At 42.7% G+C, this 27,552-nt stretch overlaps 1 protein-coding gene across 3 annotated transcripts in view; it reads left to right on the forward strand.

The window, feature by feature from the left end:
• Positions 1-27,552, forward strand: part of Aff3 (ALF transcription elongation factor 3) — a 480,672-nt gene that overhangs the window by 223,169 nt on the left and 229,951 nt on the right. For all 3 annotated transcript variants that reach the window (XM_052745091.1, XM_052745092.1, XM_052745093.1), the window contains one exon: positions 23,400-23,447. In XM_052745091.1, coding sequence (XP_052601051.1) covers positions 23,400-23,447 — 48 coding nt within the window. The remainder of the gene's footprint in view (positions 1-23,399; positions 23,448-27,552) is intronic.

Here is a 27,552-nt window from a genome sequence, read left to right on the forward strand (position 1 = left end):
CTGAAGTAACAGATTTGGAAGACCACAGAAGGAGAACGTCTTTCTGATCTTGACTTGTCAAGGATGAGTACATCAGTGTGACTTGTTGCTGCTTCTGACCTGAATCACGGGGAGAAGTTGGGGCTGGCTGTGATTCCATGCTTAAAGATGGAGAGCGATATTCTGCCTCTTTAAAGACAGAAAGGCTAAATAAATTATTTTAGTTCTCTTCTTTCCCTGCTTATTTATTCAACTGATTATTAAGATAAAATCAGTGACACTTATTCATACTTTGATGATAATCCAGCTTTGACCATTAGCTCTTTAACTTGGTCTCCGTGTCTCTTCCACATACCCCATCTTTGCTCATGGTTTCTGAAGTTGTTGAGTTCTATAGTTTGGATAAGTCGTCTATCAAATGTACATTTCGCAAATATTTTCCCCCAGACTCTGGATTCTCCTTGTTTTTTTTTAAGCACCTTTATGAGTCGTAATCTACACTTCATGCAACCCAGTCACACATAATGTGTATTTCAGTGGGTTTTAGTGTGTTTACAGCTATGTAGCCATCTCCAGGATATGTGTTTGAGTATTTTTCATTGTCTTCCAGTGAAATCCTAATTCTTTATCCATTGCTTTTTTTATATATTTTTTCTGTGTGTATCTTTGTGCGTGTGTGTGTGTGTGTGTGTGTGTTCTTGTATGTACGTATAGGTATGGAGTCCAGAGGTCTATATTTTGTGCCTTTCCAGATTACTCTCCATTTTTAAGACAATCTTTTACTGAACCAAGATCTTGCCTATTTGTCTAGGCTTGCTATCCATCAGTCCCCAAGGATCCTCTCTGCCTCTTTCTTCACTGGGATTATAGGCATACAGTGCTGCACCCAGATTTTTACATGGCTGCTAGAGATGTGATCCCAGGTTCTTATGCTTGAGAACCAAACATGTTACTTGCTGAGCCTTCTCCCCAAGTCTCCTACATATTGTTTGAAGAGGAAAAGTTTTCATTTCAAGTAATATTTGTTGCTCCTTTTGTATTTGTTTGACTCTTATCAGAACTGATATCCCATGGGGGCTGACGAGGTGGTTCAGTGGTTAAGGTTAGGCTGCACTCCGCTTGCTACTCTTGCAGAGGACCAAGTTTGTTTCCCAGCACCCATGTGACAACTCACACTTACCCATAAATCCAGTTCCAGGGGATCTGATGTCTTCTTGTGGCCCCCTTAGGCATAACATGATGGACATACAGACATGCAGGCACATGCATATAAATAAAAACAAAATATAATTTTGAAAAAATAACTGGTATTTCAACTCAAAGTCATTAAGGTTTTGCCTCTGTTTGTGAAAATTATGTACTGTGGTTCTTATACTTAGGTCTAAGACATATTACAACTCAGTGTGAGTTGAAATTCAAGCTTCGTTCACTTCTGTAGATCCAGTTGTTCTAGAACAATATTGAATAGATTATCTTTATTCATCAAATTCACATCTGAAAAACTACATCATTAATTCTTGGGCATTTCATACTGACTAAATTGTGTGTTGATCATATTCACCTCTCTCTATCCTTCCTAACTCCACCCAGATCCACTTCCAACCCCTTCCAAATGTTGTGTATGTCCTCTTCTCTTCCCCTCAACTTCTGGCTTTTAAAAATCCTGCTGCCTCGATTTCCCTTGATGCTCTCAGAGCCTTGGGAGGGAGAACTGAAGGAGAAAGAAAGATCTTGAGAGGAGAGAGTAGAAGACATGTCTTAGGAGTGGGAAAGGAGGAATAATGGGAGGGAGGTTTAAGTGGGGTGGTGGATCCAAGGGTAAGGCAGAAAAGAAGGTGGAGAGGGATAGCTAACACTAGGGATGTTTGAACGAGCCACATGGAAACCTATTTTATAAACTGTATACACACAGAATTTATAAATGTATATTTCATACAAGAGTTCCATTAGTTACCACATAAAAAAGACAGTGCTCCTCCCAGAACCTTAGGTTGCCAAAGAAAAAGCCCAGTATCAGGTGTGGGACACCTCCCCTCTAGTTGCTGGCCAAGGGCATCCCAGAGACCCTGAAGCAATAAAAAAGACTATTGTTGTTGCTTTTGGTTGCCCACCAGTACGTGATGGTAATAGTCTGTTGCTAAAGACAACATGCTCTTTGATCACAGGACATGGAGAAAACAAGTTGGTAGCAGCCAGTGAGCTTCCTCCCCGCTGGCTAGCTTTCATAGAACTGAAAGGTGCTGTTGAGATTGTTGGAGAAGAAAAGTCATCAGCAGTCTTACCCAAATGTGTACCCTGAGAACCTCAATAATGACTGGAATGGCAAGATACGCCTGTGGCTGTAACAGTGGCATCAATGTCATTGGGGTAACCAGTTACTTTCTAGTTGTACTTAAGGCCCAGTGCATAGGAGGAAATGCATTTGCCATACTGTGACTCGGGCCAAGAACCCATGGTTGGGGAATTCCTAAGCCCTGCAGAATCTGCTACTATTTATCTAAATAGACATAGTATCACACTATCCTCTAAATCTGTGTCTCTGTGCCACCTCTCAGGCCTCATCAGTAAAGTGTCTTATGTAATGGATGACAGTTAATGCAGACTCGCAACCAGTTAAAGTGTAGAAAACACATGTCTGTGAGTGGTCCGCCACAAGTAAAACTGATTTTTAGTACAAGGTAAGCAGTGATGTGACTGGTAGGTATCAGGCTGCTCTTTCATCACACTTGCTGAAGTATTTACCCCATACTCCGTGTTTGATTGGCCAGGCTGCCTGGTGTCTGCTCAGTGCTGTTCTGATGACAGTATAAGTGGTCTACCCCTGAACAGGAGCTGCCGCTTTGCTCCAGTAGCAACTCTGCATCTAGACTGAGTAGGGTTTCTTCCCCTGGTGTAGGTGCTCTCGCTTCCGTGGTAGAACAGGTCATCTCTAATGACTGCCTACACGATAGCTTTGTGAACGTCTTTCATAAATTAGCCTCCACTGTTTATAATAACTAACGTATGGAACTAACCTGAGTGTCCAACAACAAAGGAATAGATAAAGAAAATGTGGCATTTATGCACTGGAACATTTTGAGTCAAAAAGAAGGAAGTTACATCATTTTGTAGAAATATTAATATAACTGGAAGTAATCACATTAAGCAAATTGAGCCAGCCCTAATTATATTAAGACAAAATGTTTATCATTTGGGACTCCTAGATTATATACATTATATACATGAAATTGTATATATGTATATGACACTCACACATATATATGACATGGAAGTAAAAGAAAATTGTCTCTGGGAACAGAGGGGGCTAATGGAAGGGAACAGGAAGGGAAAGATATTGGAGTGTGTGGGGTGGAATATGTTCAGTGTACAATATGACTGGCAAGAAAGTATCCTTATGTAACAGTGACCCATATAACTAATATATACAATGAAAAATACTATTAAAATATTAATGAAAATAACATTGGACTTACCAGCTAACATCCACATGTGAGGGAATACATACCATATTTGTCTTAGGTCTGGGTTACCTCACTCAACATGATTTTTTTCTAGCTCCATCCATTTACCTCTGAATTTTATGTTACTTTTTAAAAATAGCTGAGTAATATTCCATTGTGTAAATGTGCCACAATTGTTTACACATTCATTCATTGCTATGCACCTAGGCTGTTTTCAGTTTCTGGCTATTGTGAATAGAACAGCAGTGAGCACGGTCAAGCAAGTGTCACGTTGGTAGGATGAAGGAAACACTCTTTGGGTACATGTCCTAGAGTGGTAGAGCTGGATCTTGAGGGGAGATCTAGTCCCATCTTTCTGAGGAACCGCCACATTGCTTTCCACAGTGGCTGTACAACTTTGCGCTCCCATCAGCAGTGGATAAGTGTTCCCCTAATCCCACATCCTCACCAACATGAGCTGTCATTTGTTTTATTGATCTTGGCCATTTTGACTGGTGTAAGATGAAACTCATTTTAATCTCCATTTCCTTGATGACTACAGATGTTGAACATTGCTTTATGCTTCTGAGCCATTTGTGATTCCTCTTTGGAGAGCTCTGTTTTTAATCTTAGTGTTCTGCAATCATGGCAGGTGTTGGTTTCCTCCATTGTCCGTGAGTCTTCTGAACTCTAACTCTTACTGTGTCTTCTGTCTCTGGGAGGTTTTGCTTTTAGGTCACTACTCCGTTCTTGTAAGTTGGACTAAAGGCACGTCTTCCTGATTCCCTTCTGGATGAGACAAGGGAGGTAGCACTACCCTGAGGTATTCACTACCTTTTTAAACTTGAAAATACTTTTAATCTTGAGACTTGTATTAACCTTGAAAAATCAACACAAATCTGTTCCCACAACCACCTGAACACTGACTGCTGACACGTATAGTTGTGGTTAAAGGCATAGATGTGGTCCATGACATGGGGCTCACCCAGTTGGCCCTGCCACATGCCATGCGTATGACCTTGAGGAAGATGCTCATGTACAAAATGTGGGTAATAATAGAATATGCTTTACAAAAGTGTGATGACTGGAGGGGGAGTGCAAAGCCCTTAGCACTGTGCCTGGAAGTGTATACTCTGTAGTGGGATTAGCAGTATGACTGTGTCATCCGTCTCCTAAGTCAATGGGAAAAAACAAGACACGCTCAACAATTCTACCTGCCACCTACACATCCCGTCTTCTGGACCAGCTGACTCCATTCCCCTCAGTACATCCTCTCCTACTTCAGAAAAGGTGAAATGATTATTGTATTCAAGTATAATTCAAGAAATTATAAACGCCAAGGAATTCAATAGGGGGAAAAGTTCTCAAATAGAAAAAGGAGCAGGCTTTAGAAACCATTGGGCTAAAGTAGAAATCACAAGCAGGGTGATTTTTTTTTTTTTTTAACCTGCTGCAGGGCCATATGGTTACTGAATGTGTTGATGCTGCTTCTAAGATCCTTGAGTATTTTAAACTTGACATGTTATTTTTTTAATGATTTCAAACATCATTTCTTTCAGAGCCTTCCCCAATGTTGCCGTAATATCGAGCAGATGGCTCGGCAGCGTTTACATTTGCATTTTGCAATACTGCCATGTTATTTGCAAAATTTCTTTTCAAAAACCTGTGATTCGTTCTCTACCTTTTCAGAACGGCTGCAATGGAATTATAAATAGGGTCTTGGGCATGTAGGGATGGCGACTGCATGTGATACAGTTTTTCCGTTTTATATTGTTTTGTTTTGTTTTATCCATTGTTATTAGCGTATGCTCTCATTGTAGGACTTGCACTCTGGAAACAAAGTCCTCCCCATCCTTTCAGATGAGAGGTACATTAGTGCTGAGAGGAACCCTAATGAGTTTCAGTCTGTTCTTTACTTTCATATAGGCATATCATGTTTTCTACAGTAATCATGTTTATTTATATATCGCCTGACCGCCACATACAACGTCAGCTCCACAAATGGTAGACCCGGCTTGTTCAACCCTTAACTTCTGGTGCCAGTGCAGCACCTGATCTCTGAATCAGTGGGCACAGGAATTAAAAATAATAGCCAACTTTCTAGGAACAAGCCAGCTAGTGTTCTGCGCACGGCTACTTTCTTCTCTCTGTTGACTTTTATCCATTCTGGTGTGTTTTCAAGGGGGGCTCTTCTGCCTTTCTGGTTGTCTTACTTCCTTGGTTTTGTTCTGTCCTATTTGTTTTTGTTGTTGTTGTTCTAAAAACCATCGGTATATTATTAAATAACCCCTTGGGGCATCTGTTTCTTCATTGGGGGCACAACAGGATTAGTGCCAATAGAAAGGCATTTTCTTGCTTACCAGGTTGAAGGTAGGAAGCAGGACAGGCTGGATTATTGATCTGCACTGACTCCAGGCCTTTCCCTTTAAAGGCCTGTGACAGTGACACCAAGCCCACCAGTGTCCCTATTAAGATGCCCTGGTTTCTTTCTTCTAAATGAGAAAGGGGGGCTGCTGCGGTATCTGCCCAGCTCACAGGGTGGCTAATGGAGCAGGCCAGCCGTGCCTGGCCGCTGTGCCACTGCCTCATCTGGATGTGCTCTGCCCTTGCTCGTCAGTGCCCCTAGTCCGTGACTGGCATAAAGCGCCTTGCATTAACTGTCTCCGTGACTTTCAGGCCAGAGCTGTTTGGTCTTAGACCTGAGCAAATGGAGGAGAAAAGTTGCCTTTGAAGGTTACACTCTGCTGTATCTAGAGAAGGAGCGTTTGCTCTAATTGTTGGAAGTGTTGGCAGGCTGTTGATGAGTACAATAACAAATCGCGTCTCTCAGCTCAGAAGTACAGTGGGAGTTGAAGATACCTGTTTCTTGCTGCAACCCCATGGCTATAAACGTTTCAGGCTTGGCTGCACTGGGTAGGTCTTCATCGCTGTTACCGTTTCCGGGGAGAGAAAAAGGGGCGCCAGCTCGGCTGAATGAAAACTGATTTCTCTACAGCCAAGATTACAAAAAGAGCTAAAACGCGAGAGGCTGTGTGCTTTGGGTTGATGTTTCTTGCCTCTGAGCCTCAATTCTGCCACCAGCGAGTCCATGAAAGCCTCAGGCAGGGCTCCGAGTAGGAGATGGTGTTATAGAAGGTAAATTCCAGCAGACACAGAAATGTAAAAAAAAAAATGTAAAAAACAGTTGTGATGGTTTCTGTAGTAATACCTTTTTGTTTCCAGAAAACAAAACAAAAACAATAGGTAAGAACTGAGAAACTTAGGGAAGAGGAAATTAGGAAAGGGGCCAGCTGAAGCGTAGCTGTGAACACAGGAGATGTTGTGGAATACCGTGGACTCCCAGTGTTTGCTACTTCAGACTGGAAAACGTCACTTGTCTTAGGAGAGGCCGTGCACTGGCTCCACCTGTGTCCTAGTCCATTTTGTTGTTATAGTCACAACGCTTGAGACATGGTACTTCATAAGGGAAAGAGGCTTACTAAGATCTCATGAAGGCTGGTAGGTCCAAGTGTATGACACTGGTGTCCTGAGAACGGGGCTCTTGGCAGCGAAGCAGAAATAGACACAGCTACTTCAAAAAGAGAGCAGCCATGTGATGTGGCCTTGTTCTTTAGTAGCCCATTCACACACAAAAACTAATCACCACTAGAGCAGGATGATCCTGTGGATGGGCAGTCCCCATGCTGCTGCTCAGGGATCCCTTCACCTTCCAGTGTTGGCATACAGACCAAGCCCCCAGCATCCGAACCTTTGAGGAACATACCTTCCAAACCGTATTGACACCATAGGTTACCCAGCAGGGATTAATCGCCTAATAAAATCTACCTGAGCATCATATTTTCCTGAATACTGAGTTTTTAACTACTTGTTTGCTGCAAGTTGTTGCTATGTTAATCTTCTTGGTATTTTGGGAGGAAATATTGTATTCCCGTGGATAACGTCTTTCATAGTATGCTTAGCACACAGCTACAATACTAAAATTTAAAATCTGTGAGCAGGATTGTTGATAGACTGCCATGTTTGTAAGAAAACAATACACATATTTAATCTCTCCAATCTCTACCTAATTCAGCTAATTCATTGGAACACTGTAATAACTCTTTGTACTGCTGTCCTGATACTGCCAAAATAGTCTTTGTAGTCTCTTTAGGAGTTTTACAAACAACTCATCCCAACCTGTATGGCAATTTGCCTTTCAACCTTTTCTTAAACAAAAATTGACTGGAAAGAGCCAGAACTATATGTTCTGGTTTTGTTCCATGCTGAGGCTCCAACACGGGCTCTGGTATGCTATGGTAAGTATTGTTTCCCTGAGCTGTGCTCCCAGATCAATGAGTATGTCTTAAAGCTAGAACAGATTTTGCACTTTTGTGTTTGTAACTGGTTTCCACTCAATCAACCTTTGATTGGAACCTGGAACCTGAAAGTTGGTCAGACAGTCTTTTTCGGGGGTACTAATTGTGAAAGAAGAACTTACAGGAAGCTAAAGTGACCCCGGTGCTGGTCCTGCATTGATTCAAACTCCCTTGTCTATAATGCCCCAAGATAGGTTAGAATCCTTGTTTGAATCAGTGCCCTTTAAATACGTGAGACATTCTGAGTGACATTATTCCTTCCTGTGCTGGGTGTCTCCCTCTCTTGATCTCTTTCAGGTGCTCAGACCCTTCCTTAGTTCTGACTTCTATCTACACTCATGGCTTTCTCATAGGAGGAACATAACAGACACGAAGCAGATGGGAATCACTAGCTATGAGGCTTTCACCATGGAGAGGAAGGAGGAGTGGAGAGCAAGAACGGAAATGGGGGAAGAGGCAGCTGAGTGTACACTCCATCTTAAAGCTTATCTTAGTAAAGGCTTCTTATGCTGCAATAGAACACCATGACCAAAACCAGCTTGGCGAGGCAAGAGTCCATCAGCGTACATGCCCCTATCACAGTTTCTTATGAAGGGAACTCAGAGGCAGGGACTGAAATGGGGACAATGACTGGAAGCTGCTTACTGGTTTATTCCTTGTGGCTTGCTCAGTGTGCTTTCTTCTACATAAAGCTCAGGTCTGCCTGCCCAGGGTTGGCCCCACCCACAGTGTGCTGGGTCTCGCTCACCTAAATCACTAATCAAGAAAATATCCCACAAGAACTTGCCTACAAGTGGATCTTATGGAGGCGTTTTCTCAGTTGAGGTTCCCTCCTCTCAGGTGACTCTAGCTTGTTTCATGTTGATATACCAGCGACACAAATCTTGTCTTGCATGTGTTCTCCTCCTAAATCCTTGTCACTCACACAGTGCCCCTATTCTGTGACGCCATCTTGTAGTTTTTCTCCCATAATATTTCATCTTCTGCCATACTTTATATTTTTTTGTTTATTGCTTTCCTGGATCCCATTGTTAAAATATAAGGTCTGCAATAACAGAGTCTTCCATCTTTTTAATATGCTTAAGAATCTTTAATGTCTAAATCATGCCAGATAAAAATATGTTAGGGTTGGAGAGGTGGCTCAGAGGTTAAGAGCACTGCTTGCTCTTCCAAAGGTCCTGAGTTCAATTCCCAGCAACCACATGGTGGCTTACGACCATCTGTAATGAGATCTGGTGCCCTCTTCTGGCCTGCAGAGATACGTGCAGACAGAACACTGTATACATAATAAATTAAAAAAAAATATGTTAGAGCTAGGTGGTGGTGGCACATGCCTTTGATTCCAGCACTTAGAAGGCAGAGGCAGGAGGGTCTTTGAGTTCAAGGCCAGCCGAGTCTACAGAATGAGTTCTAGGACTTCCAGGACTGTGCAGAGAAACTGTGTCTCAAAAAAAACAAAACAAAACAGAGAGAGAGAGAGAGAGAGAGAGAGAGAGAGAGAGAGAGAGAGAGAGAGAGAGAGAGAGAGAGAGAGAGAGAGAGAGAGATGGATTGATGTTAGGGGCTAGAGAAATGGCTCAGTGGTTAAGAGCAGTGACTGCTCTTCCACAGGACCCAGGTTCAATTCCTAGCACCCACATGGCAGCTGACAACTGTCTGAAACCCCAGGATACAACACCCTCACACAGACATACATGCAGGCAAAACGCCAACCAATGTACATAAAAATAAATTAATAAAAAAAATTAGTTAAAATAGATTAGGCAAGGCTGTTAAGCTACCAGTTCATCTAAGTATATGAATACCTAATTCAGATATCTCCATCCACCCTCTGGGAGATCTCATAAGACCTTGACAGGTGTCTGACAGAAACCCAGAAGACCCCTGGCACTTTAGATGCAGGGAAAATAGCAGAGTTAAAAATCATCTGATCTTCATGAACTCATGTGGCCTGTTGATAACTATTGCTTTGTTATGTACTTAAAATGACTTCTATGCAATCCTAAAATTGGGAGTTATTCCCCTTCAATGATCAACTGTCATGTGGAAGGCACCTGCTCAACACTTTGTAAACAGTGCCTCATTTATTCTTCATGCATACCTGGTACTATTTTTATCCCTGTTTTCAGAATGAGAAAGGTGGGGCCAGTGAGATCACTCAGCTGGTAAGAGCCCTGGCTGCCAAGCCTGATGATTTGAGTTCGATCCATGGGACCAACATGGTTGTAAAAGAAAATGCAATCCCAGAATATGTGCCATGCTATGCCCACACCCATGGACTTACATACAGCCACGAAATAAGTAAGTAAATGCAAAACTTGCCACAGTTTGGAGGCTAGAAAGATTTGGTTTGGTAATTGAGAGCACTTGCTGCTCTTTCGAAGGACTGGAGTTTGGTCCCCAACACCCACATTTAGTAGCCATGACCTCCTTTCATTCCAGCTTCAGGGGACCTGACACGCCCTTCTGGCCTTCTCAGGCATCTGCACACATGCATGTACACACACATAAAACACACACACACTTTAAAAAATTTAAAAGCTAAATTAAAAGAAAGAAAGAAACGGAATGAGGAAGCTGAAGTATAGAAAAGTTAGGTAAGGTCCAGGAACCCTGTAAGAAGAGGTTTGGGTTTGCAGAAGCCCATGGCTCCTGTGTGCTGAACCACTCACATTCTGCTCTGATCATTGGTATCCTGCAACAAACTTGGGCATCCATCAAGTGGAGATGCCTCCTCCTGATACAGGAATAGTGTCTCTAAATGTGGTTGATGCTGCCACCATCTCAACAGGCCCTTTTGATGTCATCAGTGGTATTTTTGAGACATTGTCTTGGCTTTTTGGTTGGCAAAAGCTGCCAGGTAAAGTGACAGAAAGCATTGTCTTGGTATTGCAGCCCTGCTGAGATAGGAATTCCCTTCTGATTTGTGTTTGCATTGTAAACTCTACCTCAGCAGTGGCTGGCCTCACTCATTTTGACTCTGTAGACTTCCCTCCTGTCCCCTGTGGCCAGGAGTTGCATTAGACAGTCCCTGCCATTCATTTCCTTACTGCCACCGAGCTTCTCGGTGTCCAGATTCAGCCACAAGAGAAACGTCCTTAAGTTCAGTTATTTTCCCAGTACCAGAAATCAAGTCCCCAAACACAACATTTCCTCTCATTCTTGATGTTTATTGTTTTGAGAGAGAAAGGTTGGCAGATATCAAAATTACCGTCTTTCCTCTAAGCTTTTAAGCCGTAGCCTTAGAAAGAGAAGGCCCTTCACAATTTTCATTTACACTTTCTGAGTTAATTTGACTGTTCTTGCTAATTTTAGCACAAGCAGATCATTTCTTGTTAAATCACTGCAACATGATCTTAGGAGTACAACAATTAGATTTTTTTATATCGAACATTTTTGTTTTTGGCATATGTGGTTGCTGTTTTTACCACTGGAGATAGAAGTTTCTTGCTGCAGTGTGCCTTATCATTCCTTGAGAGAGAGAAAGAAAGAAAACCCAAAGACCTAAGCAAACGGCTTCCTTTCGAGGCGTTCTAAGGATCTTACAGTATTTGTGGACTATTAAAGAGGGCATGTTCGCTTTCTCTGTACGCAGAAGCTGTGTTGGTATCAGTGTATTATACAGGTAATGTGTATTTCTTTGCAAGCTATCGGTTTGATAACGGTAACTTCCTCCTGTTGAATGAGAGATGCATGGAGATAGGACTCGAGGATAGAGGTGCAGAGATTGTCATCTTACAAGGTCTCACCCAGAGGCTTTGGACTGACAGACTTGATGGAAAGGACTTTCTAGAGAGAACTACTAGATAACTTGGCCCAGGGACGTTCTTCATGGAAACCCAGTGATCAACAGTCACTTCCAGGGGCTTTCTGAGGCCTACCCAGATAGGGGAAATGCATGATTAATGCCCAGTTTAATTCCCAGCGGACCCGTGGTCCAGAAGCAAACAAACTTAACTTGCCTCATGACAAGGACCACATACTATTTCTCCAAGATTTGCTTAGTGCATACTTGTCAGAGGGAGACGATAAATGCTTTTGTCTCTTTAAGAACTCTTACTAGGAACCTGCAAATACTTCCCCAAATGAACATGAAACTATATCAATGGACTCAGTAATGAAACTATCATGAAAGGCTGCAAATTACAAAAAGTAACATCTTTGAAATGCTAGCATTCAGATATGGGAATAAAAAAATAACAAACTTGATTTCTGCCAAGTTCTTACCTACTAACAAAACTAGGTGTGAATTTCTCAGTCATGCTCTCCAGGACTTCTTGCTCTCCCATCTGACAGACTTTCTCTTCTCCTCATGTCAGCTCGATTTAGGGTTTTGATTTTTTTTTTTTTGCATATACTTATGTCATGTTTCCTTGGAGTGTTCATGGAAACAGTTATGTTGGATAGACCGAATGAACTCTTCTGTGGGGTCACACAGACCTGAGACCTGTTGGGGAGATCCAAGGAAAGTGGAGATAAAGACTCATAACGGACATGGCACATGAAAGGTTGCAAAGTCTAGCAAATAAGCAGCATTCCTGTGTGGTCTCTGCTTCAGTTCCTGACTCCAGGTTCCTGATTCAAATTCCAGCCTTAACATTCCCTGTTGATGACTGATAGCCTGTAAGCCAAATAAACCTTCCTCCCCAGGTTGCTTTGGTTCATGGTATTTTATCATTGCAAACTATGTACATATATAAAGCAAACGAGTACAATATTTAAATCTGAGGTTGGGAACACGGTTTAGAATGTGTTGGATAAGGGATTTCAGCGTATATTGTCAAATGCACAGTACCACATTGCCATTTCCATTCTTGGTTGAAAGAGAATTGATTATATGTCTAACCTGGGGATACAAATTAGAGTAGTCCTGAGTTTCTTTAATTGGCTAATTTCATCAGCCACATTGGATTACTCTTTCCATCTTGCAAGTCTCTGTGTTCAGAATTTCATGATTGGAGAAGGAAAACACATTTGTGATGATACGTGATAACCAAATGTGTTTTCCCTGTGTATTTTTCTTTATCCTTTAAGAGAGAGTTATCCTATCAGCAGGCCTTCTGCTGCTCATAAAGAACATATTATTTGTTCTTTATTAGATTAGGAGGCAGATAGATAATTGGGGGCAGGATAAGATTCAGGAAGACACTAAATAGGAAATGGTGCATTTCAGATGTCTCCCTGAAGGCTTGCCTGGCATGTGAGTGTTGAACGACTCTGTCTCGTCACCCCTCTTGAGCCTGCTGCTCTTCCTCTTGCTGGGAGGAGTGATTTGAGATGAAAGAACGGAGGGGTCTTGCCATGTTCTTGTCAACGTCGATTATGAGTGTTTATTTATGACTGCCCTGTGATTTCCTTACCCCTTGTTGACAGGGCGGTGTAGAAGATGACCCTGACTTCCAGCACTGGGCACTTCATTCAGACATGACCCCACAGAAAAGCACTCAATATCAATTAGTGACCACGATGTAAAGTCACTATCTCTGGTTCTTGTTTTCTCGTGGCATCAATAGGCTTTTGACAAGGGCAGCACACTGATAGACCACTAAAGTTGTCAACAGCCACACGCACTTTTAACTACAAGCATTGATCACTGACTTTCATTATCAAAATGTAACTGGCTGACCTTGTCCTCTTGCTAAGAATCTGATAGGGATATTAAATTTATAATAGTTGATTTTCTATCTAAAATAATTCCTAGGATTAAGCGCCGCATAATTTGCCTTTGAAATATATTTTGGAATATTTTCATATGTATAATGAGGTTGCATGGGATTAGACTGAAGTCTAAATGAAATTCATGGTTGGTATACACCCTACACATATAAAGTCTAGAAAACCTTATGTAGTGTGTTTATGTACATGCATTTTGACCGTGATACATCATTTGAGATGAGAATACGGAGTTCTCCACTTGTGGCATTCTCTCCCCTGCTCAAGATACTTCAAATTGAAGTTTTCAGTTCAGCCAGCAACCCTTTACTGATACTGCTTGTTCATGAAAGGCTTGATTTACAGGTGCCAATGTGGGAATTAGGAAGTTAAGTGGCCTGTGAGTAGTTTATGTGCTAATAGGTATAAGTTTAATTTTAGTGAAGTAAATAAATGTTGATGTTCTAAGAATAGGCTTTAAGGTAGCTGTCATTTGTTAATGTTTCAGGGAAAGCAAAAACATCTCTCATGATACAGATGACTACCCTGGTTTGTTACAATATTCATAACTTCAATTTTTAGTGGTATTTGTTATTTTTTGTGCATGTATAGTGTTTGGATGAGTACATTTTTGTGTGTGCATGAAGGTGTATGCACACACATGTAGAGACAAGAGGTTGGCATGTGAAATCTTCTTCTGCCACTTTCCATTTTATTTTTTAAGACAGGGTCACTGGCTGAGCCCAGAGCTCACTGATAAGCTTCGCTGTGACTAGCCAGTGAATTCTGGGGATTTGCCCGTCTCTCCCACACTCTCAGCACCAGGGTTGCAAAGCATGCTACTGTGCCTGACTTTATACATGGATGATGGAGGTGCAAACTCAGTTCTTCATGCTTGTGTTAAATATTTCACTAACTAAGCCATCTCTTCAGAACCCAGAACTTTTGATTTAAAAAAAAAAATTCTAGTTTTCTTTTTTTTTTTGGTCAATCAACAGGTATCATATAGTAAGTGCCTTTGAGGTTGTACCACGTGCTCTGCTAGAGCCTGGTAGTGAACACGTAATGAGAGGTAGCATACTCACTATAAACTGCTAATACAAACCACTGGGGCCCAGGACTTTCCTTGTTTTATTCTTTTCCTTGAAGCACAGTACAGATTGGTTCTCTCTTACCCAAAATGACCAGAAGTGCTACACAGTTCAGATTTCTTAAAATTTGTAGTGTTTGCAAATACACAACAAGATATTTCCCAAGTCTAAATATGAAATTCACTTATGTTTTCAAATACAACTCATGTGCATAGCCTGACATTTTAAATGCTTTTGTGCACATACTTTGATCCAACATGCGATTGGATGTGGAATTCTCTACTTATGACATCGTATCAAAAAAATGAAAGTATGAAGCATTTTGAATTTTATATTGTTGGATTAGTAACGTTTATAGTGTATTTGTTAATGTAAAATACAGCCTGGCGTCGGTGGCATGTGCCTTTAATCCCAGCACTCGGGAGGCAGAGCCAGGTGAATGTCTGTGAGTTCAAGGCCAGCCTGGTCTACAAATCGAGATCCAGGACAGGCACCAAAACTACACAGAGAAACCCTGTCTTGAAAAACATATATATATATATATATATATATATATATATATATATATATATATATATATATAAAGGATACTGTATGTAAGGGTTCAAAGGTATAGGGAGGTTTTCCTCTGCAGTGATAGGAATATTCTATAATTAAATACAAATAACTTGCACACTGTAAGTAATACTCTGATGCTGCTCAGTGGCACACTTTAAAATAGCACTTACCTTACCCAACTTTCCATGAGTGTTTTGCTTTGTTTTGTTTTGAGTAGTGTTTTGTACCATAGCCCAGGCTGGCCTTGAACTCGTGACAATACTCCCTTGAAGTGTGGGGTGGCAGGGATGAGTCACTATGCCTAGCTACATCCTCTTAAGCTAATGCTGTTTGTTTTGTTTTTCTTCTCCTTCTGTTCATTTAGTTTTACATTATGTGTTAGAATTTGAAGGTATTTGTATCCAGCGGGTATGGTTTTTTCAGTCTTTCAGTAGATTCCCTAAGTTTTGTCTTGTGCATACACATTAGTCATTTCTTATTAAAGTTATCCTCATTTATTTTTCTTTGTATAGTATATGAGGTTTTTCATATTTTAAGATTGTTCATACTATTACACAAAAACATCATTGAGCTTTTTTATTTAAAAATTATTTTATATGTAATATATTTTGGTCATATTCTTTCCCCTCCCCCCATCTTCTCCCAGATCCTCCCCTCTTACCCAGCTTCATATTCAGTGCTCCTGGTCTCTTTCTCCTCTCCCAAAACAATTTTCAAAGACCAAACAAAAACTCAATAAGACAAACAACAATGCCGGGCGGTGGTGGCGCACGCCTTTAATCCCAGCACTCGGGAGGCAGAGCCAGGCGGATCTCTGTGAGTTCGAGGCCAACCTGGGCTACAGAGTGAGTTCCAGGAAAGGCGCAAAGCTACACAGAGAAACCCTGTCTTGAAAAACCATAAAAAAAAGACAAACAACAACAATAATAATACACGTGTGCACACACATAGCTCCACTGAGTTTGTTCTGTGTTGACCAGCTATTCCTGAGAGTGGGGGCCTGCGCTGGAGTGTGGTTGATATACATAGTGTCACTCCTTTGGAGAGAGCATTCCCAGCAGGTAATAATCAAAGATAGTTATGGGTAGGACTTTGTGTCCACCTCGCCTTCTCTTTGCTGGGATTTCGTCTGATTTGAATGTGTGCAGGCCTTATGCATGCTGTTACAGTCTCTGAGTTATATGTGCATCAGCCTTGTTGTGTCTGGAAGACACTGTTTCCTTGGCAGCATCCACACTTCAGCTTCTTTTTTTTTGGGGGGGGGGGAGGTGTTGGTTTTGTTTTGTTTTGTTTTGTTTTGTTTTTTCGAGACAGGGTTTCTCTGTGTAGCTTTGGACCCTGTCCAACTCATACTGTAGCCCAGGCTGGCCTCGAACTCACAGAGATCCACCTGGCTCTGCTTCCCAAGTGCTGGGATTAAAGGCGTGCACCACCACCGCCCGGCCACTTCAGCTTCTTAAACTCTTTCCACATAGATCCCTGAGCTTTGAGAGGAGAGCTGAGCGGTCCAGAGTCTATCACTCTTTGCACATTGTCTGGTTGTGAATGTATGTTAACTACCATGTTCTGCAAGAAGAAGCTTCTCTAATTAGGGTTTAACAACACATTGGTCAATGGGAATATTGATATGTTCATATAGCAGAATAATAGCAATAGGTTTTCCCTAGGGCCCATGGCCTGCCTAGACTCAGGTTCTTGATCTCATTACCAGTGCCAGGTATGGGTTCCATCTCATGGAGCATGCCTTGAATCCATTCAGAAGGTGGCTGGTTACCCCCATAATATTCGTGCCACTATTGGACCTGTATGTCTTGCAGGCCAGTCATTCACTGTAGGACTCAGTTTGTAGCTGAATGATATTGATGATTGCTTCCCTCTAATAGTATGCAGAGTATCTTCTAGCACTGTGAATGCTAGTCAGTAGGGGTGAAGCTTCTGGTTGGGTATCAGCTTGATTTCTCCATGTTCAGTGACATAGGAAGTGGTGTCTTCAGCGATAGGGTCTTCCTATCAGATCATGAAGTATAACCTATAACCTTGGCAATAGCTTTTGAGTTTGGGGGAGGAGTCTAGGGGACCCATTTGGCCAGTGACTGAACAAGATGGAACCCATTCCTTGCATGGGAGGTTTTACTTGATGTTCTAGGATGGCCAGTTGGAGTCATTCTCTCCCCATTATTTGGTGACTAAACTTAAGTCCCTTTCATATATGTATATATCTTAGAAAGCTTTTATAGTTAGTAACCTATGTCTTTAATGTTCTCTCCTTTGCTCTCTCACCCCCCTCTGCATTTAATCTTCCTCACCTGTTTTCCCCTGCATCTCTTTATAACACTATGTTCAATTTCTCCTTTCTTAGGGAGAGAACTAAAGACCCCTGCCCGCTCCCTACCAGCTACCTAACCTCCACAGTTGTTCTAAGTGAAACATACATGTCTGAAGTTTCAAGGCTACCATCAACATAAAACACAAAGCATGCAATGTTTGGTTTTGGGGGGGGTCTGGGCCACCTCTCTCAGGATAATTGTTTCTCTTTCCGTTTACCTGCAAACTTTATAATTTTATTTTTCTTAACAACTGGATAATATTCCATTGTATAAATGTACCACTTTTCCTTATCCATTCATGAGTTGATGGCCATCTAGGCTGTTTCTAAGTTCTGGCTATTGTGACTAGAACGCCACCGAGCATGGATGAGCAAGCGTCCCTGTAGTAAGATGTCCAGCCCTTTGGCCATCTGCCCAAGAGTTATATGGTTGGATCTTGTGGTAGATCAATTTTCAGCTTTTTGAGGAACCTCCACACTGATTCCCATGGTTTTAATTGCCCTTTTATTAACAGTAAAAGTAAAATCATGTAGCTTTTACCAACTATATGATTAAAAATTCAGCAAGCTTAGCTGACCACAGTTTTACTTATTTCCCTTGTGATATAGGGCTTTCAAAGGTCCCTAAAATTAAATGTTAAACCCCCATTTCATTCCTAGAGTACATACCATTAATTCTGATGTTTTACTGAGTGATGTGTGTTAATAATGTATTAAGGGTTTTATATTTATTTTTATGTGGAGTATTGAGAATTCCCTTTCTTTTTTTAATTTAATAAAAATAAGTTGCATTGTTTTCTATAAATTTCTACTATGAAAGAGAAAAACCTTCAAAATGCTTCAATTATCTGGCTAGAAGCCCTATGTGAAGGTGATTTTTATATTACTTATTGCCTCGGGGCTCTACGTCCAAGTTTTACTTCATAAATCAGATTTTGTTTTGTTTTGTTTTCAAAAGATTCCAGTTTCCTGTGTTTTTATTTACATTCTGTTCTAAGTTCATTGTATCTATCATTTTAGCCATATATATATTTTTTGTGCAAATGTTTATTTCCTTTCAGAATAATTTATATATTTTTAGGTGGTAGTGCCCTTAGTTTGTTAGGGAACACAGGGGTGGGTTGAGGCTCTCTAACCGTGGCAGGCCTGCCCTGCTTCCTTCCCTCTTGCCTAAAATGTCTTCTCGGATGCTCTGCTTGTGCCCTGGCTCTTCCTCATTCTGCAGTGAACCCCCAAACCCTGTAATCTGCCATTCAGTTGGTATTGCTATTTCTACTGTCGCTCTTTTTATCTGCTATGGTTGCCCTTTATGTCCTGTCCCTTTCCTTTTGCTTGTCTGTCTCTGAGTGTCTGGATATCTCAAGGCTTGGTGGTGACACTTAAGACCCCAGAGGCTGAGCTGGATGGGAATGGTAGAGCAGAAGGTACTTGGGTGAACAGAGCAGGTAAGGTTGGGAGGCTGAAGAACAGAGATGAAATGAGGGACCCACCTTCAGATAGGGGGAAGCAGAGTGCAGCCCTTGGATGGCGACAGATCAGGATAGGTGTAGAGAAGCAGAATTTGAGAGACAACAGGCCATCTGCCTCATTGCTCCCAAGTCACCCTGTGCTCAAGAGCTCTGGCTAGGCCGGGACTTAATTGTAGAGATAGGGCCTCCCACAGAGTCATGGCAGTTCCTGGTGTTAGCTTAGATCTTTGCAAACTGTTTTCATAGCATTAGAAGAATACCCAATTTCTTTGTCTCAGGTTTTCTGTAAATGAAAAATAATGAGACTTGTTTAAAAATAGTACTGTAGGAATATTTAGGTGTATGTGTGGTCTAAACAGTTTCTTAATGCTCAAGGGTCTTCTGAGGATTTGCTGACAGAGACGTTGTTTATGAATGAAAGTTTCCTTGAAATGTGTCTGATGAAGAGTTAAACTGTTTTCAAAATGTGTCCTGTGTGCAGCTCATCTCCTCTGCCATGAAATGCCATTTGACCCTGATTTGATGGAGCCTTTTCTCCTTAAGCCTTGCTTCTTCCAGTGTGCTGTGCTCAGCATGATAATTAGGGACTTCGGCTGTCGGGGACATGATGCTCCTGGCTGCTTCTTGAGATCTCCTTTCCCAGAACTTCAGTCCTCAGATTTCCCTGGCAGGCTGTGCAGTGTGCGTGAGTGGTAGGATTTGGGGAAAGCGTGTAACAACTGAGGCTGTGGAGGAGAATCGGCCGGGGATGGTGGCTTCTTAATTGAAGTGTAGTTGGAGTTTCAATGAGGTGAGACTGTTGTGACAGATTTCAAAATGTAATGATAGAAAAATGAAGGCGGTTCATCAAAGTCACCATAAATACGGAGCAGCAGCTCCGCGACACATCATGAGACAACAGCCACAAAACCTCAGAGGAAAAAAAAAAAACCCGAGTAATTAAAACTTATATCGTGCTGCCTCCTTCTCAGTGGGTACCTTTCTGAGGGAAGCAATGATTTTATTGTGAAAAATATAAACACAATTTTGGAGATGTAAATTGCATGCACGTTTTAACTCATAAACACAGAAAGTTTTCAAATTGTAAATATAATCAAAGCACACAACAGTAGTAGAAATCAGACTTAAGAAAGATCCCCAAAAGGCAGAAAGCCCCTGGCCCCTTTCACTCTCCTGCTCACTGACCTACCCCGTCTCTGCATTTGGAAACGCCTGGGTGGCATTCTGTGCTCCCATTTCTGAGGACATATACCCTTACTCTTTGTTTTATTAGTTAGAAAGGACAAAGCTTTTTGACTCTCTCTTTCCTCTCCCGTTTGTTTCCCTTCCCTTTTCTTTGTGTATGATGTGGAGGTTAGTGGATTGAGAGGCTATGACTAAGTGTTGAATAATGTGTAAACATCAAAAAGAAGAAGAAATTCACCTAAATGTTATCAGAATCCTTTCATTTCCCCACTTCAGACACAAACCTCACCTCAACTAGAGTCAGCCCCAAGGACTGAGCGAGCATGGGGAGTTTGCCTGAAATAGAAAAGTCACTAGAAGACTGTTAAAAATATGTGTGACTGCTGCATTGGCTGCCACTTGCTGCCACAGGGATTTTGGAATGACCCCCAAGGGGTCATTCTGCCCGACTTATTCCGGTTCTGATTCAAGGGTGGGACTTCCGGAGATAGCTACTGGAAGCCCATTGTCTGGGCCTCATTTTGGTACCCTGTCTTGATGGTCTACTGTCTCAGTCCTGGCCACCAGGTCTGCACTGCCATTGAGGTGAACCAATGTCATAATCCTGTGTACTCCATCACTAATAGAGACTAAAGTGCTTTGCAGTGCATCTGCTACACATTTCTCTTTGTGTACCCTTACCAAAGTCGCAGTGGGAACTTAAAGGATAGTAGGAAACATTACTGGATGATCCGTTTGTCCCCTATATACATCACAGCAAGGAAAAGTAAAGTTTTATTTTCAAAGAACTTTTAAATCTTTTTTTTAATTAAAATATAATTATATTGTTTCCCTCCTTTTTTTCTTACTTCTAACTCTTTCCTTGAATCCCCTTGCTTTCTCTCAAATGCGTTGTCTCTGATACTTTAATTATTGTGTGTGTGCATGTGTGTATGTATCTATATATTCCTGAATATGTACATATAGCCTGCTCAATCCATGTAGTGCTATTGTATGTCTATGACTTCAGGGATGACCACTTGGTATTTGATGTCCAGTTGGTGTGCTCTTCTCTGGGGAAGACTCTGCCTCCTGCTTTCAGCATTCCTAGTTCCCTGTAGTTCTCTGGGGTTAAGGCCCATGAGATTTCCTCTTCCATGATTCTTGTTCTTGTTTAGGCAGCCATATTGATGAGACTTCATGGATGTCGCTTCTCTGACATTTGTAGGAAACAATACCACAGCAAACTTCCTGCTCCTCTGTCTCTTGCACAATTTCTGGCCCCACAAAAGAGGTTATTTAAAGACTTAAACCTAACGTTTAATCTGAAGTGTATTTAGTAAGTTGTTGTATCTGGGTAATGTGAGGTCAGATTTTTCCTTCTAATTGTTTCTATGTAGAATAGGAAGTACATTGAGAGTCCAGTGTTTGCTTTGTCAGCCTGTCCTCTAAGAAGAATGGTTGGAGACTCTGATGTAAGAGAAGTGGTTGTGGGTTTGAAGATAAATTTTCCAACTGAGACCTCTTATTCTTCCCACTAAACACCAGAGGGGCCATTCCATGGGCCCGTGAAACTCTGGCCTAAGACTTTTCTTTGCCCCCAAGCTTCCCTTTTGCAAACAAATTAGGGAAGGCCTGCTTTAAGAGACAACATATTTCAAGGACAGTGTTTATGGTGGGGGAACTCTATGGACATGATAATTTCTGTAGCTAGACATCAGGCATCCTATACTCCAGGCCCTTCATGTCAACTTCTTGGGCCTCCATTGGCAGAGGCAGACAAATCACTAATCCTATGTCAGAGAAAGTTGGAGTCACTTGTGAGACTTTTTCAAGTCTAACATTATCTTCCTTCATGCTGACCTATTAGCCAGGACAAGGAGTAAGGTGACATATATCTCTTATGAATTTCTGTCATCCTGTGAACTTCTAGAGTAGATTCTGATCAACTTCATGTACCTCAGACCCTCGGAAAGTACCCTAGTGTGGTAATGTATATAATCCCAGAATTTGGGAGATTGAGGCAGGGGGATGGTAGCTTTCAAAGTAGCCTAGGATGTGTAGTAAGACCTTGTCTCAAAAAAAAGACAAACTTAAATAAAAGGACTACAGAAAAGAAATGCATTCGTCACTTTCCTTGAAATTAGCTGACATGCATATTGTATATAATACATAGAGTGTGCAACACAGTTCGGAATGCCACAGAGACTTTGCACATGGAGTGTGTTCTAAATGGGGGGATAGTTCTAGATATTGAATGGCAGTTGTGGGGAGGCTAGGATGAGGAAGGGCTGTTACTGAGAATGCCAGCGTCCAGTATAGCCACTTTGAGGAAACTGTGGGTGAGCTGTGACCCAACAGGGCTTTGGAATTAGCTAAAACAAACAAACAAAAATCTACAGCAGGCGTAGATGGCCTTCCTAGAGGAAAGAGAGTTGTGAAGTAAGGGCAGTGGGTTTGATTAACAGAGCACAAAAATGTCCCATATTCCAGTGTGTCGCACTGTGCTGTGGTTGGCACCCTTGAATTACAGGACCCACAGAATGACTTTCCTGTGGGCAGGACACCCACCAGTGGAGCACATTGCTTTTATGTTCCCATAAAACCACGTCCTCTGCTCTTGGCTGTATAACCAGCAGTAACTAAACAGTGTCTGTGGAGCTTAACATTTTCTCCAATCAGCTGTGACCTGAGGCCACCACACCTCAGAGCTGTCTACAGTTCGAGGGGCATGGGGGACAGCAGAACAAGGGGCTCTGGGCATGGGGGACAGCAGAACAAGGGGCTCTGGTGAGGTCTGACACCAATCCGCATACTTGGCAATGCCCAGAAGATTGTGGCTGCTCTTACTCAGTATTTAGTTTTAGACTCACCCTGCCGCTCAGAGTAGGATTTGAGGGCTGTGAACTAGACTTTTATTTAAGCTGTGGTAACCGCCATACCCATCTGGTCTGTGGCATATATTTCACGGGTAGACTGGATCTACTTTGTGGTGAAGTCAATGGTTTCCACGCTTGAATGAAGCCCAGGGTGGGTGGATCTCAGAATGGCGGAACTTTTTCTGTGTTTCTAGGAACTTCCCCACTTAAATTAACATAGTGGGAGAGCTCTGGGCTGAGTCTGTGGGCATGCATATGTATGTGGCTCTGCCTGCCAGGAAACCCCGGGGAAACAACCACAATGAGAACTGACCAATGAGAGCTGGCCATCAGGGCAAACTCCTCATCAGCATGCCCTGCCTTAAACATTCCCTTAGGCTAAGATTGCTTTGCCCCCCCCCCCTGTAATTTGGAAATTTGCTTATCATCTTCTTTGTGACATCGGTCCATTTGATCAAACCTAATTTATTTTTTCTTTGCTTTCAGGAGAGTAGATCTGGAGAAAGCAACAGCTGTGTGGAAGAAATAATTCGGGTAAGGATGCTCTTTTAAATCTTATCCATATATTGGCCGTGCACAGATTTCCCCAAAGAAGGAAGTCCTGTGGCCACATTATCCGAGGGGTCCGTCGTGTTTTGTTTGATGTTTCACCTGTTCTAAGGATGGTCGCTGAAGTCACCAAAGTGACACCTAATGGAGCAGTCCTTCCTTCCAGCATTCTAGGAGCTCACCCTGTTGTGGTACCTTGGGGCACACTGAGAGGACACTATTAAAGTGATCAGCTAGGTGACCAGAAAACAGATGTTCGGTGAGAACATAGCAGGACTCACATCTGTATGCACCCATTCATCACCCGCGCGCCCCTTAATGTGCTACTTTCTGAGTCAGGCAGGGGCTGGCTGCCTTGTGATTTTTCTTCTAAATGTCATTAGAATCAGAAGCGCCTGGCATAGAGAACAGCGCTGGAGCCTGAAATGTACTTCCGTGTTGTATCGCAGGCTTTCGTTTCTCTGGTACTTGTTTGCCTGGCCTTCCCACCGACTTCCTTCTGCAAGCCAGTTTCACACAGAGACAGACAGGTTGGGCTTTTGCGCCGTGTTCATGTTTTCCTGAGTGTTCCAACTTATCATCAGGAAGTCACCGTCAACCCATAGTTTTTCTTCACTCGTAGTTTTCCACGGGAAATAACCTAAAAATTACAGTTCTTAGAAAACTGATATTATTACACTGGGCAAAACACCAAAATAAATGACACTAGATGGTGCAGTCATTCCCTGTAAAGAGAACATGAACATGTTTCTACCTTTTGGGCATCCTGCATGTTTTTTCACGAATTACCAACACACTGCAGTATTATATCATTACTTGACTTACAATTTTTACCTTTACAAATTGTTTGCAACAGTGATATTTTTTTTCCTTCCCCAAAAGTGTTAGAATAACTAAAGTTAGGGATTTTTTTAATTTGTAATGATTTTTCCTCCTGAAGGAAACTGTTTTTAAAGCATGACGCTTCATTTCTGATCTTTAATTGCAGTGAGTCCATATTTTACTTTTAGAAATCTTCCTTGTCTTTTTTGTTTCAGATTAAACAGTGGATAGTGTATGCTGCTGATAAGCACCTCCTATTTTCCTCTTTCAACATACTTTCATGTTGGGGCTAAATAGTCCACTTGCTTTGATTGGCTGTGTTGTCTCCGTTTGTGTACCTCTCGCTCGCTCGCTCGCTCGCTCGCTCGCGCTGTGATTAGACATACCTCCTTACATCATCTTTGGCCCATTCTGAAGAAATTGGGCATCCGGCGTCCCTTCTCCTCGGTCTTCCTCCTTGCTCTCCTGACAGGGTCTCCCAGGCCGGCCTGGAACCCACGATTCTATCTCCACTGCCTGATTGCTGGGATTACAGGTGTGTGCCGTCATACTCTGCCCCGGCCTTCCTGTTCTTATCTGTAGACAGGGCTCAAAACTGAAATAAAGACTTCAGTGTATACACCAAAAAGTCATTCTATAAGGACGTTGAAATCCGCTGAAGTAAAGCAGATTCCTTCAGTCAAGTGTAAAGCTTCTACTTTTTCTACAGAGAACTAGTGAAACCCTCATCCCCCCGTCCACCCCACCCCTAACCTTCCTACAACACTGACTCCTCACCTCCTCCTTGGTGCTGCCTCTGCACAGCCCTCCTCCTCAAGTGTGGCACAAAGAAAAAGCCTGGGGCCGTGGAGCAGACGGGTTAGTGCCCGCCTAGAGACCGACGGTTCCCGAGTTGTACTAGCCGGCCCTGGATGTGGGGGCTGTGTGGAGCTAGTGAACTCTCTGAGCTCTCATCCTTTCAGAACCCTTACGAGGTCCAGCACTAGAGAAGGGGCAGTGGTATCGGTCCTAGGTGGACTCTTTCACACCAACTCCCACACTCTTCGGCTGTTGTTAGTGGCAATTGGTAATGGAAGTGACCAGGGGATGTGCTGCTTCCCCAGTGGTGCCTGGGATTTTTCTTGCTATCCCTTGCCCCACTCAGTTGGGGGTCTCCACAGCCGTCTTTCCCTCTCTCCCTAAATGTATCATCTTCCCCAGACACAATCACAGGGCTCCTTTTCTCTAGCAGCCTAGCGCACTTTCTGTGTATCTGTCATACACCAGCATCCCTCTGAGACTGTGGCCCCCGAATTAAAGTCAGTGAGCAATCGAGTGAATGAGTGAAGGAATCCTCCAAAGGAAAGCCACCATGGTATGTTGGCTGTGAGTCATGGCTGTGGTTGGTTGTCCTTTTGATGTCTGGTTTCCATGGACAGCCTTTGTAGAGCCCAATTTTCTTCATAATTTTTCTGCTCTTTGACTAACGTAGGGAAACCTGATGTGGCCAAGGGCATCGGGAGTACTTGTTTGAAGCCGTGCTGTTTAAGGGGTGGTGCTCTCTTGTGAAGGAAGCAAAGGGCCCCCAACATGCCTCAGCATGATGGCAGTTGGAGTTCTCGTGTCCTTTCTGTGTGGAACAGCAACTGGGAAAACAGTGGTGGGCTAAATAGACATGGCCCCTTGCCCTTGTAGACTTGTCTGCCTGCCAGCAGAGGCGGTTTCAGAGATGCAGTTAGGAAATACATTACACCAGCTGGGACAGATTCTCAGGGATTTACGTGACCTTACCATGTGCTGTGTGACCTTTCTTGGGGTTCAGGCTGGTCTCACTGGTGGTTAGAAGATAAATAGGGCACTGACTGAGGAATGTTGAGCGTCGCAAGCGAAGGCAATGCAGAGTTCATCCTGTCAGAGCCCTGTGAGGGCAAGGTAGACCAAAAGGACTAGAGACTTGGTGGGTAGAGATGATAGGAGGAGCTAGGTAGTGCTGGCCTCCCAGGCACACTCAGGTCCCGTGGAAGGGAGCCATGAGGTTGGTGCAGAGGGTGCCACAGTCACACTGGCAATTTCCATTCCCTGTTCTGACAGCCGTGGAAGATGGGAGAGGTGAGGAGAAGTGGCGAGAAAGGGTGGAAGCCATTGAAAGAGTGCCGAGGAGAGATGTTTGGAAGTACGTTCTCACATGTGAGCCATGGGGGCACTTAGGATTACGCCTGTTTTAGAGAGCGAGGGGAACTAGGAATCCATTTATAGACATGCTGGGTTGAAGGGCATTTGGGGCATCTGGAGAACAGAGATGAGCATGTAGGTGAGTGTAGATCACAGCAGACAGCTAACCTAATGGATAATAACGGCAGAGATATGCCACATTTTCCAGGAGAGAGGCTCGAAAACAAGAAAGCAAGAGCATGGTGAGCAGTGAATGGAGCATAAGGCAGGTAGCTGCTTAGAAGGATGGGGTGTCGGGATTAGTTCTCACTGGGTTGAAGGAAGGGAGCTGAGGCATTCCACAGGAACGGGGATTCCCATTTCCATGTGGTGGCCCTGTGACAGTGCAGAACCGTGCACCCACCTGTGAAACTCACTCAGGTTTATGGCTCAGCTTGCCAACTGCGTCTTTAACTTCTGCTTCTTCTTTTCCCCCACCTTTATTTTTGCTGAGGCGACTGTTTTCAAAATCATTTGAATATTACCGTGCATTCCGAAGTACAATTACTTTTTATTCTTACTCGGAAAATTTTAATCCTGGGACCTCATAAATCTGTATATAATTATAGAATTCCCTTCTCCAAGGGAGAAATTATCACCAAGTTCTGTGGAGATGGGCCACAAGTGCTTGAGGCCCTCCTGGCTGACATATGCGCGTAGTAGACAGTTCCATACGTTGTCCTATATTTCACCCTTGAAGGTTCAAGTGGTATAATACCTTTGTGCCTTTCATAGCATCATCCATTAACATATGATGACATTAACATTTGTTCAGCCAGTAAAAGCCGTTTAAAACATAATGGAAGGAGTGCGGGGCCAGCATCCAGGATACACAAGTTTTATGCAAGAAGGTTTTAGATTACACTCTGCTGAGGGCACCCCCACAATGTGCTTGCCTTTGTAATAACAACCAAGGGGCCCGTGCTTGAGATTCTGGTTTGGATTTAGAGACTGTTTGAGTGTGTAGCGTCTGAACAGACTCTCTTCTTGGCTATCATCTTTACTCACTAATTTAATCCTAGTGTGCTGTGAGGTATCCGTCATGGGGATTTGCGTAGAGTTGCATACTTCTGTTTAT

The sequence above is a fragment of the Peromyscus californicus genome, unplaced genomic scaffold, assembly GCF_007827085.1.
Source record: "Peromyscus californicus insignis strain IS unplaced genomic scaffold, ASM782708v3 Scaffold_19__1_contigs__length_69161282, whole genome shotgun sequence".
NCBI classification, from domain to species: Eukaryota; Metazoa; Chordata; class Mammalia; order Rodentia; family Cricetidae; genus Peromyscus; species Peromyscus californicus.